Below are 18,405 nucleotides of genomic sequence, written 5' to 3'. Positions count from 1 at the left end.
TGATCAGGATTCTAGCAGCCGTATTTAGCACTAACTGAATAGCAGCATCGTATAGTGTTGGGACATAGAATAGCAACATAGTATAGTGTTGGTATATAGCATAGCAACATAGTATTGTGTTGGGACATAGCAACATAGTATAGTGTTGGGACATAGCAACATAGTATAGTGTTGGGACATAGCAACATAGTATAGTGTTGGGACATAGCAGCATAGTATAGTGTTGGGACATAGCAACATAGTATATATAGTGTTGGGACAAAGCATAGCAACATAGTATAGCGCTGGGACGTAGCATAGCAACATAGTATAGTGTTAGCACTTAGCAACATAGTGTAGTGTTGGGACGTAGCATAGCAACATAGTATGGTGTTAGCACTTAGCAACATAGTATAGTGTTTGGATATAGAAAAGCAACATAGTATAGTGTTGGGGCATAGCAACATAGTATAGTGTTAGCACTTAGCAACATGGTATAGTGTTGGGATATAGAAAAACAACATAATATAGTGTTGGTATGTAGCATAGCAACATAGTGTAGTGTTGGGACGTAGCATAGAAACAGAGTATAGTGTTAGCACTTAGCAACATAGTATAGTGTTGGGATATAGTTTAGCAACATAGTATTAGTGTTGGGACGTAGCATAGCAACATAGTATAGTGTTGGGATATAGTTTAGCAACATAGTATTAGTGTTGGGATATAGTTTAGCAACATAGTATTAGTGTTGGGACATAGCAACATAGTATAGTGTTGGTATATAGTATAGCAACATAGTATTGTGTTGGGACATAGCAACATAGTATAGTGTTGGGACATAGCGACATAGAATAGTGTTGGCACATAGCAACATAGTATAGTGTTGGGGCATAGCATAGCAACATAGTATAGTGTTGGGACATAGCAACATAGTATAGTGTTGGTATATAGCATAGCAACATAGTGTAGTGTTGGGACATAGCGACATAGTATAGTGTTGGGACATAGCAACATAGTATAGTGTTGGGACATAGCATAGCAACATAGTATAGTGTTGGGACATAGCATAGCAACATAGTATAGTGTTGGGACATAGCATAGCAACATAGATATTTACATCTCACAGGCCTGGTCAGTTCAGTTTGGCTCCATGCAGCTCAGGACTGTGAAACACCCTGCTAACTATCCGTTCCCAGTACTCCTGTTTAGCACGGTGGATATCTATATATTTCCAGTGGGATCTATTGACGCCTGCATACTGTTGGTTGGCACTCAGAGTCAGGTAGTTTTAACTGCTGCTGACCAGTAGATGGTGATGTTGCAGAGGCTGGGAGAGGACAACTTAACCTTACCAACTACATATTAGGGACCATTAAGAAACGGACTACTCTATTGTGTGCACCAAAAGGCAATTGAGTGCTGAGTGACAGACAGTGACAGTGAGGATTCGCTCGGACAGGTAATGAACAGGTATTTTTTTGGAACCGTTGGGAGGCGAGTCTGTGGGGTCTAGAATGTTGGCTAGAAGTTGTTCAACTGTTTTGGTTTTACATTGTGTCTATGGCAGTGCAATACATGTGTTGTTGCTTCTGCCATAGAGGCTTCTAGTTGCATATGAAAGGGTCCGTCTTGGCCTGTACATACATATAGGCCATTATAGCACAACAGTACATATAGCCCATTATAGCACAACAGTACATATAGCCCATTATAGCACAACAGTACATATAGCCCATTATAGCACAACAGTACATATAGCCCATTATAGCACAACAGTACATATAGCCCATTATAGCACAACAGTACATATAGCCCGTTACAGCACAACAGTACATATAGCCCATTATAGCACAACAGTACATATACATTATAGCACAACAGTACATATATAGCACAACAGTACATATAGCCCATTATAGCACAACAGTACATATAGCCCATTATAGCACAACAGTACATATAGCCCATTATAGCACAACAGTACATATAGCCCATTATAGCACAACAGTACATATAGCCCATTATAGCACAACAGTACATATAGCCCATTATAGCACAACAGTACATATAGCCCATTATAGCACAACAGTACATATAGGATCAATGAGAGAGAGAGAGAGAGAGAAATGTTTTCTTGCGCAGTGAAAGGAGATCAGTAGAAAATAGTTTGTTGTGGTCATTATATATTTTTCTTAATGACAGTTCAACCATATTAATTAAACAATCATGTCGTTGACCTTTAAAAACGATCCTTGGTGACTGTTCGATTGTTGTCATAGCTGGCCAACGTTTAGGCCTGTTTTATTTATTTAACCAGGTAAGTTGACTGAGAACACATTCTCATTTACAACAAAAACCTGGGGACAGGGGAGAGCAGGGGGATGAAGGAGCCAATGGGTGGCCATGATGGTATGAGGGTCAGATTGGGAATTTAGCCAGGACACCACGATTAACACCCCTACTCTTATGATAAGTGCCATGGGATCTTTAGTGACCACAGAGAGTCAGGACACCTGTTTAACTTCTCAGCAGAGAGACGGCACCCTGCACAGGGCAATGTCCCCAATCTCTGCATTACTAAAAGCAGCAAAACTAAAAGCACAACATTAGTTAGTAGTAAATTCGTTTTATTGGTTACTTTGAAAGTTGAGATTTAGGGAGAGAGAGATACCAAATGTTAAGCCTTTCAGTGATGGTACAGTAGCCTGTAGGGGGTTTACTACATAAGCAGGTATATAATCAAATGGCCACCCAGACTATTTGCATTGACCAGCCTCCCCGTATATATACCCTAATTATTGTTATCTTATTGTCTTACTTTTATTCTATTTTAAACATTTTATTTTATTTATTAAATCTATTCTTAACTCTATTTTCTTAAAACTGCATGGTTGGCTAAGGGCTTGTAGATGAGTCTTTCATGGTTAGGTGTTGTATTCGGTGCATGTGACAAAGACACTTAGATGTATTTTTATTGCTCTTTGTGCTGGTAACTTAAATTAAGCAGGATCTCAATATGTCTGAGGAGATAGCTGAAGGCTAAATAAAAATACTTTTTCATAGCCTCTAATATTAAATGGTCTGCCTGACTGTCTTCTCCCAATGACCTGTAACTTGAATGCCTCTACAATGTGATATGTTCTACACCTGGCTGTGTGCCTGTCTGGCCCAGTCTGCCTTGAGACACTGCATCATTTATCAGCAGCAGCTGCTACTGGTGGTACTAGGTGAAAGGCTGAGGTAGGTAGGTGGCCCACGCAAGCCACACACACACACACACACACACACACACACACACACACACACACACACACACACACACACACACACACACACACACACACACACACACACACACACACACACACACACACACACACTTGTCTCGCTCAGGCGGCAGATTCAGGAATTTACAACAAAGCTGTCTGATCATGAGAGCCATGTGCAGACTTGTTGAATCTTACCTGCTGTAGCCCCCACCTGCACCTCCTCTCTCTCTCTCTCTCTCTCTCTCTGTCTCTCTCTCTCTCTCTCTCTCTCTCTCTCTCTCTCTGTCCGTCCCTCTCTCTCTCCCTCTGTCTCTCTCTCTGTCTCTTTCTATCTCTCTCTCTCTATATATATGTCCCTCCCTCTCTATTTCTATCTCTGTCCCTCCCTCCCTCTCTCTCTCTCTCTCCCTCTGTCCCTCCCTCTCTAAATCTCTCTCTGTCCCTCCCTCCCTCTCTGTCCCTCTCTTTCTGTCCCTCTCTTTCTCTCTGACCCCCCCTCTCTCTATCTATCTCTCTCTGTCCCCCCCCTCTCTCTCTCTCTCTCTGTCTCTCTCTCTGTCCCTCCCTCCCTCTCCCTCGCTCTCTCTCCATGCCCTCCTCTCTCTCTCTCTCTCTTTCTCTCTGACCCCCTCTCTCTCTCTCTGTCCCTCCCTCTCTCTCTCTCTCTCTCTGTCTCTGTCTCTCTCTCTCTCTGTCCCTCCCTCTCCCTCTGTCTCTCTCTCTGTCTCTTTCTATCTCTCTCTCTCTATATATATGTCCCTCCCTCTCTATTTCTCTCTCTGTCCCTCCCTCCCTCTCTCTCCCTCTTTCTCTATCTCTCTCCCTCTGTCCCTCCCTCTCTAAATCTCTCTCTGTCCCTCCCTCCTCTCTATCTCTCTCTCTCTCTGTCCCTCTCTTTCTGTCCCTCTCTTTCTCTCTGACCCCCCCCCTCTCTCTCTGTCCCTCCCCCCCTCTCTCTCTCTCTCTTTTTCTCTCTGTCCCTCCCCTGTCTCTCTTTCTCTCTGTCCCTCCCCCGTCTCTCTATCTATCTCTCTCTCTCTCTGTCCCCCTCTCTCTCTGTCCCTGCCTCTCTATCTTTCCCCCTGTCTCTCTCTCTCTCTCTCTGTCTCTCTCTCTCTCTCTCTCTCTCTCTCTCTCTCTATGTTCCTCCCTCTCTCTATGTTCCTCCCTCTCTCTATGTCCCTCCTTCTCTCTCTCTGTCTCTTTCTCTCTCTCTCTCCCTCTGTCCCTCCCTCCCTCTCTATCTCTCTCTCTGTCCCTCTCTCTCTCTGTCCCTCCCTTTCTCTCTCTCTCTCTTTCTGTCCCTCTCTCTCTCTCTATCTCTGTCCATCCCTCTCTCTCTCTATGTCCCTCCCTCTCTCTATGTTCCTCCCTCTCTCTCTCTCTATGTCCCTCCCTCTCGCTCTCTATGTTCCTCCCTCTCTCTCGCTCTCTCTATGTCCCTCCTTCTCTCTCTCTCTCTCTCTCCCTCTCTATCTCTCTCTGTCCCTCCCCCTCTCTCTCTCTGTCCCTCCCCCTCTCTCTCTCTATGTTCCTCTCTCTCTCTCTCGCTCTCTCTATGTCCCTCCCTCTCTCTCTCTATCTCTCTCTCGCTTTCTCTCTGTCCCTCCCTCTCCCTCCCTCTCCCTTCAAACTACTTTCACTAATACTAGAGCCTCAGGTGCTCTCTATATCTGTCTAAACTGTGGAAGGTCTAATCTCACATGGTACATATAATCCTGCCCCTCTTCTGAGACCTCCTGATGAATATTCCCCCAAAGGACCCTGAAACAGACTATGATTTAGCACTTTAAGTGGAATGAGTTCTGATGTGTGTAATTTTTGAGTTTGCATGTGATGAGAGAGAGAGAGAGAGAGAGAGAGAGAGAGAGAGAGAGAGAGAGAGAGGAGTAGATGAGACAGACACTTGCTAGCTAGGTGATGTGTCAGTAGAGAAAGAACAGAGATGTTCCTTATGGCAAAAACTTGAAACACTGGAGCTACATAGAGACACAAGACAAAAGGATTAAAGACAGAGAGGAAGAAAAGAGAGAGAGATGGATGGAAAGCACCACTAGATACATTAACTACTGAGTTTATACCAGAGTGAAGAGACAGAGACACACTCCCTCAGTGTGTCTCTGGAACCATGCAGCTTAAAGATCCAGCCGACTCAGAACAGGAGAAGAGGGTGAGTATAGAACCAGAAGCAGCAGTAGTGTTGAATACAGAGAGATATGGGACAGAGGCGAGTGATTTCATGTTGAGATACTCTAAGCCTGGGCAGGACTCAAAAGCAGAAACTTCGGTACACACACGCATGCACACACACACACACGCTTGCACGCTGGCGGGCACACATGCAAACACGTTGGGCTTCAAAGGATGTTTCGTCTGGCATGGTGGAGTTGTTGCTCCTCTTGTCACAGCATGAAACAGAGCAGTGTATAGTTGGAATTTATGTTTAGCGCCACAGCTGAAACATTTCATCTTTCACGGCAATGATAAACGCACACTTCAGAGAGAGAGCGATAGAGGGAAGGAATATGAGAAAGAGAAAGAAAGAGAGAAAGAAAAGAAGTGGAGAGAGAGAGAAAGGAACACAGCGAGAGAGAAAAGTGAGAAAAATCCTTGGCTCTTATTGTGGTGCATGCAGTTGTTTAGTGCTGTGTGTTTGAGAGGGGTGGTATGCTGCTGTCTGGGCTGTGTGTTTGAGAGATGTGTGGTATGCTGCTGTCTGGGCTGTGTGTTTGAGAGGTGTGGTATGCTGCTGTCTGGGCTGTGTGTTTGAGAGGTGTGGTATGCTGCTGTCTGGGCTGTGTGTTTGAGAGGTGTGGTATGCTGCTGTCTGGGCTGTGTGTTTGAGAGGTGTGGTATGCTGCTGTCTGGGCTGTGTGTTTGAGAGGTGTGGTATGCTGCTGTCTGGGCTGTGTGTTTGAGAGGTGTGGTATGCTGCTGTCTGGGCTGTGTGTTTGAGAGTATGTGTGGTATGCTGTGTGTTTGAGAGGTGTCTGGGCTGTGTGTTTGAGAGGTGTGGTATGCTGCTGTCTGGGCTGTGTGTTTGAGAGGTGTGGTATGCTGCTGTCTGGGCTGTGTGTTTGAGAGGGTGGTATGCTGCTGTCTGGGCTGTGTGTTTGAGAGGGGTGGTATGCTGCTGTCTGGGCTGTGTGTTTGAGAGGGATGGTATGCTGCTGTCTGGGCTGTGTGTTTGAGAGGTGATGGTATGCTGCTGTCTGGGCTGTGTGTTTGAGAGGTGTGGTATGCTGCTGTCTGGGCTGTGTGTTTGAGAGGGTGGTATGCTGCTGTCTGGGCTGTGTGTTTGAGAGGTGTGGTCTGGGCTGCTGTTTCTGGGCTGTGTGTTTGAGAGGGTGTGGTATGCTGCTGTCTGGGCTGTGTGTTTGAGAGGTGTGGTATGCTGCTGTCTGGGCTGTGTGTTTGAGAGGTGTGGTATGCTGCTGTCTGGGCTGTGTGTTTGAGAGGGTGGTATGCTGCTGTCTGGGCTGTGTGTTTGAGAGGTGTGGTATGCTGCTGTCTGGGCTGTGTGTTTGAGAGGTGTGGTATGCTGCTGTCTGGGCTGTGTGTTTGAGAGGGGTGGTATGCTGCTGTCTGGGCTGTGTGTTTGAGAGGGTGGTATGCTGCTGTCTGGGTGTGTGTTTGAGAGGTGTGGTATGCTGCTGTCTGGGCTGTGTGTTTGAGAGGTGTGGTATGCAGTTGTTTAGTGCTGTGTGTTTGAGAGATGTGTGGTATGTTGCTGTCTGGGCTGTGTGTTTGAGAGGGATGGTATGCTGCTGTCTGGGCTGTGTGTTTGAGAGATGTGTGGTATGTCACTGTCTGGGCTGTGTGTTTGAGAGATGTGTGGTATGTGCTGTCTGGGCTGTGTGTTTGAGAGATGTGTGGTATGTTAATGTCTGGGCTGTGTGTTTGAGAGTGTGTGGTATGTTAATGTCTGGGCTGTGTGTTTGAGAGGTGTGGTATGCTGCTGTCTGGGCTGTGTGTTTGAGAGGTGTGGTATGCTGCTGTTTGGGCTGTGTGTTTGAGAGGTGGGCTGTGTGTTTGAGAGGTGTGGTATGCTGCTGTCTGGGCTGTGTGTTTGAGAGGTGTGGTATGCTGCTGTCTGGGCTGTGTGTTTGTGTGTGTTTATGGTATGCTGCTGTCTGGGCTGTGTGTTTGAGAGGTGTGGTATGCTGCTGTCTGGGCTGTGTGTTTGAGAGGGGTGGTATGCTGCTGTCTGGGCTGTGTGTTTGAGAGGTGTGGTATGCTGCTGTCTGGGCTGTGTGTTTGAGATGCTGCTGTCTGGGCTGTGTGGTTGAGAGGTGTGGTATGCTGCTGTCTGGGCTGTGTGTTTGAGAGGTGTGGTGCAGTTGTTTATGCTGCTGTTAATGTCTGGGCTGTGTGTTTTTGTGGTATGCTGCTGTCTGGGCTGTGTGTTTGAGAGATGTGTGGTATGCTGCTGTCTGGGCTGTGTGTTTGAGAGATGTGTGGTATGGTAATGTCTGGGCTGTGTGTTTGAGAGATGTGTGGTATGTTAATGTCTGGGCTGTGTGTTTGAGAGATGTGTGGTATGTTAATGTCTGGGCTGTGTGTTTGAGAGATGTGTGGTATGATGTCTGGGCTGTGTGTTTGAGAGATGTTAATGTCTGGGCTGTGGTATGTTGCTGTCTGGGCTGTGTGTTTGAGAGATGTGTGGTATGTTAATGCTGTCTGGGCTGTGTGTTTGAGAGATGTGTGGTATGTGCTGCTGTCTGGGCTGTGTGTTTGAGAGATGTGTGGTATGTTAATGTCTGGGCTGTGTGTTTGAGAGATGTGTGGTATGTTAATGTCTGGGCTGTGTGTTTGAGAGATGTGTGGTATGCTGCTGTCTGGGCTGTGTGTTTGAGAGATGTGTGGTATGTTAATGTCTGGGCTGTGTGTTTGAGAGATGTGTGGTATGTTAATGTCTGGGCTGTGTGTTTGAGAGATGTGTGGTATGCTGCTGTCTGGGCTGTGTGTTTGAGAGATGTGTGGTATGCTGCTGTCTGGGCTGTGTGTTTGAGAGATGTGTGGTATGCTGCTGTCTGGGCTGTGTGTTTGAGAGATGTGTGGTATGCTGCTGTCTGGGCTGTGTGTTTGAGAGATGTGTGGTATGCCGGTGTTTGGGCTGTGTGTTTGAGAGATGTGTGGTATGCCGGTGTTTGGGCTGTTTTACAGACATGGTTGTGATTCTGTTTTCTGTTGAATGACCATTCAGCAGTTGAAACAATAACAAAGCTCACTCAGTGTCACAGTTTCAGTAAAAACATGAGGGATGAGGCGGGAGAAATGTAACCACTCTCAAATTCATAGACAGAGCTATGGATGCATGGACTGACCATTCATGATATCAACATTATAGTTTTGACCATATTTTGAGGCTGTACAGTGTTTGTTTACATTTACTTTGTTTACAAACATTGGAGTAAAACAAGCTTCTATTTTGGGTTCTGATGGGGTACAACAATTAAACTAAGCTCATGAGGCATTTATAAGTTAAGAATGAATTGCTACATATCATTAATTTATACTGCTAATTGTCCCTTTAAAACACACTATTAGGAGAAGAGAGGTGTGTTGGACTGTTGACTTGTACTGTGTCTGAGTGAGTGAATGATGCCCCTTTATGGTGTGTGTGTGTGCTCGTCAGTGGAGGCTGCTGAGGGGAGGACGGCTCATAATAATGGCCGGAACGGAGCAAATGGATTGGCATCGAACACCTGGAAACCACGGAAACCATGGAAACCATGGAAACCACTCTCTTTCTGGACAAACGTTTTACTGGAGATCAGAGGGCAGTGGAGCAGTGACTGAGAAGTACCTGTTGACTTGAGCACTGTTTGACTGTACCTCCACCCAGACGTAGTGAAGAGAGGTGGAGCACCACCCAAAATACTGGCCTGGCCTCAGTGACTCAACCCTAACCCTAACCCACTGTCTGACTGTACCTCCACCCAGACGTAGTGAAGAGAGGTGGAGCACCACCCAAAATACTGGCCTGGACTCAGTGACTCCACCCTAACCCTAACCCACTGTTTGACTGTACCTCCACCCAGACGTAGTGAAGAGAGGTGGAGCACCACCCAAAATACTGGCCTGGACTCAGTGACTCAACCCTAACCCTAACCCACTGTTTGACTGTACCTCCACCCAGACGTAGTGAAGAGAGGTGGAGCACCACCCAAAATACTGGCCTGGACTCAGTGACTCAACCACCCAGTACTGTTCTGTTAAACTCTCATTAAACTGGACACACACGCACGCATGCACACACACACACACACACACACACACACACACACACACACACACACACACTGGCGAGAGCTTTGTTCATGTGTGAGGGTTACATGTGCATTTGATCAACATTTGGTGGAAGTGGTGTTTGTTTTCATTTGCAGGATATATGGCTATGAAACAGGATTAGTTTAGAGCTGCGGTTTCTGTTCTTTTAATACCCGTTATAGAGCATTTATCAATGACCAAGCTGGCTGCAGGGGGTCGTATATTTCTGGAGGTCCAGGAACACTATGTCATCAGAGTCCAGCGTTACTGGCCATGATCCATCCTCTCTTCCTGTGTGTTTCCATGTGGACAGCAGACCCAGAAAAGGCTGGGAGAGATGAGAGATAAGTTCTGGGAAATTGGATGAGTGGGGTAGAGGGGGAGGGAGAAAGACGAGAGGGAGAAAGAGGGGGAAGAGGACCAGAAGAGATAAGAATATGAGATGTCAGGATGTCCGGCGCTGAGCCTGATCCTCCTCTCCTCTCCTCTCTCTACAGATGGTCTGTGCTGTCACTCTGCTCCCTGACTCAGCCTTCTCTCTCTCTGTTCCTCTTATCTGTTTAGTTTTTCCCATTTTGGGTTGCCTGGTTACAATCCCAGTGCAGATTTCCAAATTGTTTTTGTTTGACTTAAGAGCGTATTCATTTCAGCCTCTCCCCTCGGCCGTCTCTCCAGCCAACTTAAGCAGTTTGTATACGTGGCTCGCTCTGGCTGTAAGACAATGAGAAGAAATGTATGGTTATCATCTAAATGTACAATCTAAAATGAGTTTCTTTTTTACACTCGAGTTGAGAGAGATTTATGTCTCAGTAACTGTCTGAGTAACTTAAGGTTTAAAAATGATTTTTACGAAGACATGTCAAGGAATGGAAATGTAATTCAAAACGGTCTAATAAAGTTTGATTTTGTTCAGTGAAGCTGCATGCCAATGCTACAGCGTAGGCTGCACAAAATGAAGTGCTAGACCGTTGGCTCTGTTTAGTCAAAATCCACACCAACGATGTATCATCTGCTAACGCTGTCAATTAAATATGAGCCCAAGAATAAATGATGGTTCAGATAAGGGTTGTGGACTCTGTTCAGTTCAGAGACCACAGGACAGGCTGACTGGATTTCCTGTCTCTTTGTGTCTGGGACTGTGGTTTAACTAGGGACTTATTTCCCTGCACAGCGTTGTCCTGGAGCTAAAGCTAGTCAGTTCCATTTATGCTGAGGGGCCTTACAGGCCTAACATCCTCATGATGGACATCCCAGCTGAAACAATTTGCGTGCGGTCATTCCCTCACAAAGCAGCTGCACCAGCCCACATAGCTTTCAAACCATTGAAGTGTATATTAGGCACCAAACGGAAGATACCGAACTGAAACGGAGAAGCACGACCTCATTTTCAATTTTTCTTGCGCTGTACCCAATGAAAACCTGCTTGATGGGTCATTGTGGTTTTACAAATGTGTTTAATACATTTTATTTACACACTTATATTTATGAAATGCACATTGTTATATTTGGTAACACTTACTTATTTCCCTTGACTCCAACCCCATCTGATAGGCCAATATGCAAAGCTTATAAAGGAACAGTGACACTGTCAAGAGCAGTGTGCGGGTTTCTTCTCTGTTCTCATCTTATTCAGCAACAAAGATGTGCGAGTGCCTTTTGAATTTTGTATGAAAACAGACTGAAACAGGGAGGTACTACCAGTGGGTTAACTGCCTGTTCAGGGGCAGAATGACAGAGTTGTACCTTGTCAGCTCGGGGGTTTGAACTTGCAACCTTCCGGTTACTAGTCCAACGCTCTAACCACTAGGCTACCCTGCCGCCCTGCCTAAAATACAACACATTATTCCTTACTACTCTACCACAACATATCTACAATACAACACATTATTACACACTACTCTACCACAACATATCTACAATACAACACATTATGCCAACACCCTCGGACAATGTACATTTGCAGCAACACTATAACTCAGCAACACAAATGGTGGGGATTATCTGAGCAGGGTTTGGGTCACTATTAAGTCATTGTCTCAACGCAGCCTTGAAACGCGTGGACAGGGTCCAGGAACCAAGATGATTTGGATGGAATCCGTCATTCTTGGAGCGCATCTTCTGTTTACAAAAGGTGTCACAGTTATCTATAAAAGTTATGCCAACAGAGCTACAGCAGTGTTTCAGCTAGGTTTGTAATGCCAGTAGCCTGCTGAATCAATTGCTTTTTGGAGGCTTTCAGAGCTTTTTGAGTCTTTTAGGGCCTTTTGGAGTCTTTCAAAGCAGTATGGAGTCTTTCAGGGCTGTTGGAGTCTTAGGGCTTTTGGAGTCTCAGGGCTTTTGGAGTCTTTTAGGACTTTCTGGAGTCTTTCAGAGCTTTTTGGAGTCTCAGAGCTGTATGGAGTCTTTCATTTATGACAGAGTGTAATGACAGCTGTAGTACTTTAACAGTTGTCAAATAATACTTTGGTCTGCTTGGCTGCTGCACACAGACAAACACACACACACACACACACATACACACACAGGGTCAAGTTAGCAGGGTTAGGTTAACAGGGTCAGGTGAACAGGGTCAGGTTAACAGGGTCAAGTTAACAGGGTTAGGTTAACAGGGTCAGGTTAACAGGGTCAGGTGAACAGGGTCAGGTGAACAGGGTTAGGTTAACAGGGTCATGGTAGGGTCAGGTGAACAGGGTCAGGTGAACAGGGTTAGGTGAGCAGGGTCAGGTGAACAGAGTCAGGTGAACAGGGTTAGGTGAACAGGGTCAGGTGAACAGGTTTAGGTGAACAGGGTCAGGTGAACAGGGTTAGGTTAACAGGGTCAGGTGAACAGGGTCAAGTGAACAGGGTCAAGTGAACAGGGTTAGGTGAACAGGGTCAGGTGAACAGGGTCAGGTTAACAGGGTTAGGTTAACAGGGTCATGGTAGGGTCAGGTGAACAGGGTCAGGTGAACAGGGTCAGGTTAACAGGGTTAGGTTAACAGGGTCATGGTAGGGTCAGGTGAACAGGGTTAGGTGAACAGGGTCAGGTGAACAGGGTTAGGTGAACAGGGTCAGGTGAACAGGGTTAGGTGAACAGGGTTAGGTGAACAGGGTCAGGTGAACATGGTTAGGTGAACAGGGTTAGGTGAACAGGGTAGGCTATACATGGTTAGGTGTACATGGTTAGGTGAACAGGGTAGGCTATACATGGTTAGGTGAACAGGGTTAGGCTTTACAGGGTTAGGTGAACAGGGTTAGGTGAACAGGGTTAGGTGAACAGGGTCAGGTGAACAGGGTTAGGCTATACAGGGTTAGGCTATATAGGGTCAGGTGAACAGGGTCAGGTGAACTGGGTTAGGTGAACATGATCAGGTGAACAGGGTTGAACAGGGTTAGGCTATACAGGGTTAGGCTAGGCTATACTATACAGGGGTGAACAGGGTCAGGTGAACAGGGTTAGGCATACAGGGTTAGGTGAACAGGGTTAGGTGAACTTTACAGGGTTAGGTGAACAGGGGGTTAGGGTTGAACAGGGTTAGGTGAACAGGGTCAGGTGAACAGGGTTAGGCTATACAGGGTTAGGCTATATAGGGTCAGGTGAACAGGGTCAGGTGAACTGGGTTAGGTGAACATGATCAGGTGAACAGGGTTAGGCTATACAGGGTTAGGCTATACAGGGTTAGGCTATACAGGGTTAGGCGAACAGGGTCAGGTGAACAGGGTTAGGCTATACAGGGTTAGGCTATACAGGGTTAGGCTATACAGGGTCAGGTGAACAGGGTCAGGTGAACAGGGTCAGGTGAACAGGGTCAGGTGAAGAGGGTCAGATGAACAGGGTTAGGTTAGGGTCAGGAGAACACTGGTCTGGAGTACTACTCAGGACTAGACACTGGGATAGACACTGGGCTAGTCCCTGGACTAGACACTGGGCTAGTCACTGGACTAGACACTGGGCTAGACACTGGACTGGTCGCTGGGCTAGACACTGGGCTAGACACTGGACTGGTCGCTGGGCTAGATACTGGACTAGACAGGGATGTACAGTAGCCTATACATAATTTCCCTGTCTCATGATTATCCTTTCTCTCTCTCTCTCTCCTCTCTCTCTCTCTCTCTCTCTCTCTCTCTCTCTCTCTCTCTCTCTCTCTCTCTCTCTCTCACACACACACACACACAGATGGACCCAGTGCAGAAGGCGGTGATCAACCATACCTTCGGCATTCCACTGGTGAAAACCAAGAGGCCCATCATCTCTTGTAACGTCTGCCAGATACGCTTCAACTCTGAGGTACAGAACAGCTCCTACCAACAACCAGAATACTCACTCTGACTCTAACCCTGTAATGTCTTTCAACTCTGAGGTACAGCACACTATAGAACTTCTGACATACTCACTCCAACCCTGTAACCTTCAACTCCTTCCACAACCCACCATACAGGACAGCTACTACCACAACCCACCATACACAACAACAACTACCACAACTCACCATTCAGGACAGCTACTACCAGAACCCACCATTCAGGACAGCTACTACCACAACTCACCCTACAGGACAGCAACTACCACAACTCACCATACAGGACAGCTACTACCACAACTCACCATACACGACAGCTACTACCACAACTCACCATACACGACAGCTACTACCACAACTCACCATACACGACAGCTACTACCACAACTCACCATTCAGGACAGCTACTACCATAACCCACCATTCAGGATAGCTACTACCACAACCCACCATACACAACAACAACTACCACAACCCACCATACAGGACAGCTCCTACCACAACTCACCATACAGGACAGCTACTACCACAACTCACCATACACGACAGCTACTACCACAACTCACCATACACGACAGCTACTACCACAACTCACCATTCAGGACAGCTACTACCATAACCCACCATTCAGGATAGCTACTACCACAACCCACCATACACAACAACAACTACCACAACCCACCATACAGGACAGCTCCTACCACAACTCACCTTACAGGACAGCTCCTACCACAACCAACCATTCACAACAGCTCCTACCACAACCCACCATACAGGACACCTACTACCATAACCCACCACTAACAACAGCTCCTACTGCAACTCACCATACAGGACACCTACTACCACAACCCACAATTCACAACATCTCCTACCACAACTCACCATACAGGACACCTACTACCACAACTCACCATACAGGACACCTACTACCACAACTCACCATACAGGACACCTACTACCACAACCCACCATACAGGACACCTACTACCACAACCCACCATACAGGACACCTACTACCACAACCCACCATTCAGGACAGCTACTACCAGAACCCACCATTCAGGACAGCTACTACCACAACTCACCCTACAGGACAGCTCCTACCACAACCCACCATACAGGACACCTACTACCACAACCCACCATACAGGACACCTACTACCACAACCCACCATTCACAACAGCTCCTACCACAACCCACCATACAGGACACCTACTACCACAACTCACCATCACACAGGACACCTACTACCACAACCCACCATACAGGACACCTACTACCACAACCCACCATACAGGACACCCTACCATTCAACAACACTCACCTACAGGACACCTACTACCACCTACCATACAGGACACCTACTACCACAACCCACCATCACAACAGCTCCTACCACAACTCACCATACAGGACACCTACCACAACCCACCATACAGGACACCTACTACCACAACCCACCATTACAGGACACTACCACAACCCACCTACCACAACCCACCTCACAACAGCTCCTACCACAACTCACCATACAGGACACCTACTACCACAACCCACCATACAGGACACCTACTACCACAACCCACCACTCACAGGACACCTACTACCACAACCCACCATACAGGACACCTACTACCACAACCCACCATACAGGACACCTACCACAACCACCAACACAACCCACCATACAGGACACCTACTACCACAACTCACCACACAGGACACCTACTACCAAAACCCACCACCCACAGGACACTACTACCACAACCCACCATACAGGACACCTACTACCACAACCCACAATACCAGGACACCTACTACCACAACCCACCATACAGGACACCTACTACCACAACCCACCATACAGGACACCTACTACCACAACCCACCATACAGGACACCTACTACCACAACCCACCATACAGGACAACCCACCATACAGGACACCTACTACCACAACCCACCTACAGGACACCTACTACCACAACCCACCATACAGGACACCTACCCACAACCCACCACACACCCACTATACAGGACACCATACAGGACACCTACTACCACAACCCACCACAGGACACCTACTACCACAACCCACCACACCTACTACCACAACCCACCATACAGGACACCTACTACCACAACTCACCATACAGGACACCTACTACCACAACTCACCATACAGGACACCCACAACCTACAGGACACCTACTACCACAACCCACCATACAGGACACCTACTACCACAACCCACCCACCACAACCCACCATACAGGACACCTACTACCACAACCCACCATACAGGACACCTACTACCACAACCCACCATACAGGACACCTACTACCACAACTCACCCTACAGGACACTCCTACCACAACTCACCATACAGGACACCTACAACCACAACTCACCATACAGGACACCTACTACCACAACCCACCATACAGGACACCTACTACCACAACCCACAGGACACAACTCACCATACAGGACACCTACTACCACCACAACCCACCATACAGGACACCTACTACCACAACCACCATACAGGACACCTACTACCACAACCCACCATACAGGACACCTACTACCAACTCACCATACAGGACACCTACCACAACCCACATACAGGACACCTACTACCACAACCCACCATACAGGACAGGCACCATACAGGACACTACACCATACAGGACACCTACTACCACAACCCACCATACAGGACACCTACTACCACAACCCACCATTCACAGGACAGCTACTACCACAACTCACCATACAGGACACCTACTACCACAACTCACCATACAGGACACCACAACCCACCATACAGGACACCTACCACAACCCACCATACAGGACACCTACTACCACAACCCACCATACAGGACACCTACTATCACAACCCACCATACAGGACACCTACTACCACTACCACAACCAGGACACCATACAGGACACCTACTACCACAACCCACCATACAGGACACCTACCACACACTACTACCACAACCCACCATACAGGACACCTACTACCACAACCCACCATACAGGACACCTACTACCACAACCCACCATCACAGGACACCTACTACCACAACCCACCATACAGGACACCCTACCACAACCCACCATACAGGACACCTACTACCACAACCCACCATACAGGACACCTACCACAACCCACCACTACACAACCCACCATACAGGACACCTACTACCACAACCCACCATACAGGACACCTACTACCACAACCCACCATACAGGACACCTACTACCACAACCCACCATACAGGACACCTACTACCACAACCCACCATACAGGACACCTACTACCACAACCCACCATACAGGACACCTACTACCACAACCCACCATACAGGACACCTACTACCACAACCCACCATACAGGACACCTACTACCACAACCCACCATACAGGACACCTACTACCACAACCCACCATACAGGACACCTACTACCACAACCCACCATACAGGACACCTACTACCACAACCCACCATACAGGACACCTACTACCACAACCCACCATACAGGACACCTACTACCACAACCCACCATACAGGACACCTACTACCACAACCCACCTACACCTACTACCACAACCCACCATACAGGACACCTACTACCACAACCCACCATACAGGACACCTACTACCACAACCCACCATACAGGACACCTACTACCACAACCCACCATACAGGACACCTACTACCACCATACAGGACACCCACACAACCCACCATACAGGACACCTACTACCACAACCCACCATACAGGACACCTACTACCACAACCCACCATACAGGACACCTACTACCACAACCCACCATACAGGACACCTACTACCACAACTCACCATACAGGACACCTACTACCACAACCCACCACACACTACCACAACCCACACCTACTACCACAACCCACCTACAGGACACCTACTACCACAACCCACCATACAGGACACCACCACAACCCACCATACAGGACACCTACTACCACAACCCACCATACAGGACACCTACTACCACAACCCACCATACAGGACACCTACTACCACAACCCACCATACAGGACACCTACTACCACAACCCACCATACAGGACACCTACTACCACAACCCACCACAGGACACCCCACCATACAGGACACCTACTACCACAACCCACCATACAGGACACCTACTACCACAACTCACCATACAGGACACCTACTACCACAACCCACCATACAGGACACACTACCACAACCCACCTACAGGACACCACAACCCACCATACAGGACACCTACTACCACAACCCACCATACAGGACACCTACTACCACAACCCACCATACAGGACACCTACTACCACAACCTCACCACCCACAGGACACCTACTACCACAACCCACCATACAGGACACCTACTACCACAACCCACCATACAGGACACCTACTACCACAACCCACCATACAGGACACCTACTACCACAACCCACCATACAGGACACCTACTACCACAACCCACCATACAGGACACCTACTACCACAACCCACCATACAGGACACCTACTACCACACCCACCCACCATACA

The 18,405-nt window shown here is 47.5% G+C and overlaps 1 protein-coding gene across 3 annotated transcripts in view; it reads left to right on the top strand.

The window, feature by feature from the left end:
• Positions 1–18,405, top strand: part of LOC112215234 (zinc finger protein 385A) — a 149,122-nt gene that overhangs the window by 92,461 nt on the left and 38,256 nt on the right. Inside the window, exons 1-2 of one of the 3 annotated variants that reach the window (XM_042299653.1) lie at positions 5,144–5,418; positions 13,678–13,788. In XM_042299653.1, the coding sequence (XP_042155587.1) occupies positions 5,377–5,418; positions 13,678–13,788 (153 nt within the window). In that variant the 5' untranslated portion in view covers positions 5,144–5,376. The other 2 variants (XM_042299652.1, XM_042299650.1) reach the window with 2 other exon arrangements.

Source organism: Oncorhynchus tshawytscha, linkage group LG16 (assembly GCF_018296145.1).
Source record: "Oncorhynchus tshawytscha isolate Ot180627B linkage group LG16, Otsh_v2.0, whole genome shotgun sequence".
Taxonomy (NCBI): domain Eukaryota; kingdom Metazoa; phylum Chordata; class Actinopteri; order Salmoniformes; family Salmonidae; genus Oncorhynchus; species Oncorhynchus tshawytscha.
The sequence above is the reverse complement of the archived record's forward strand: the minus strand, read 5'-3'. Positions and strand labels throughout refer to the sequence as shown.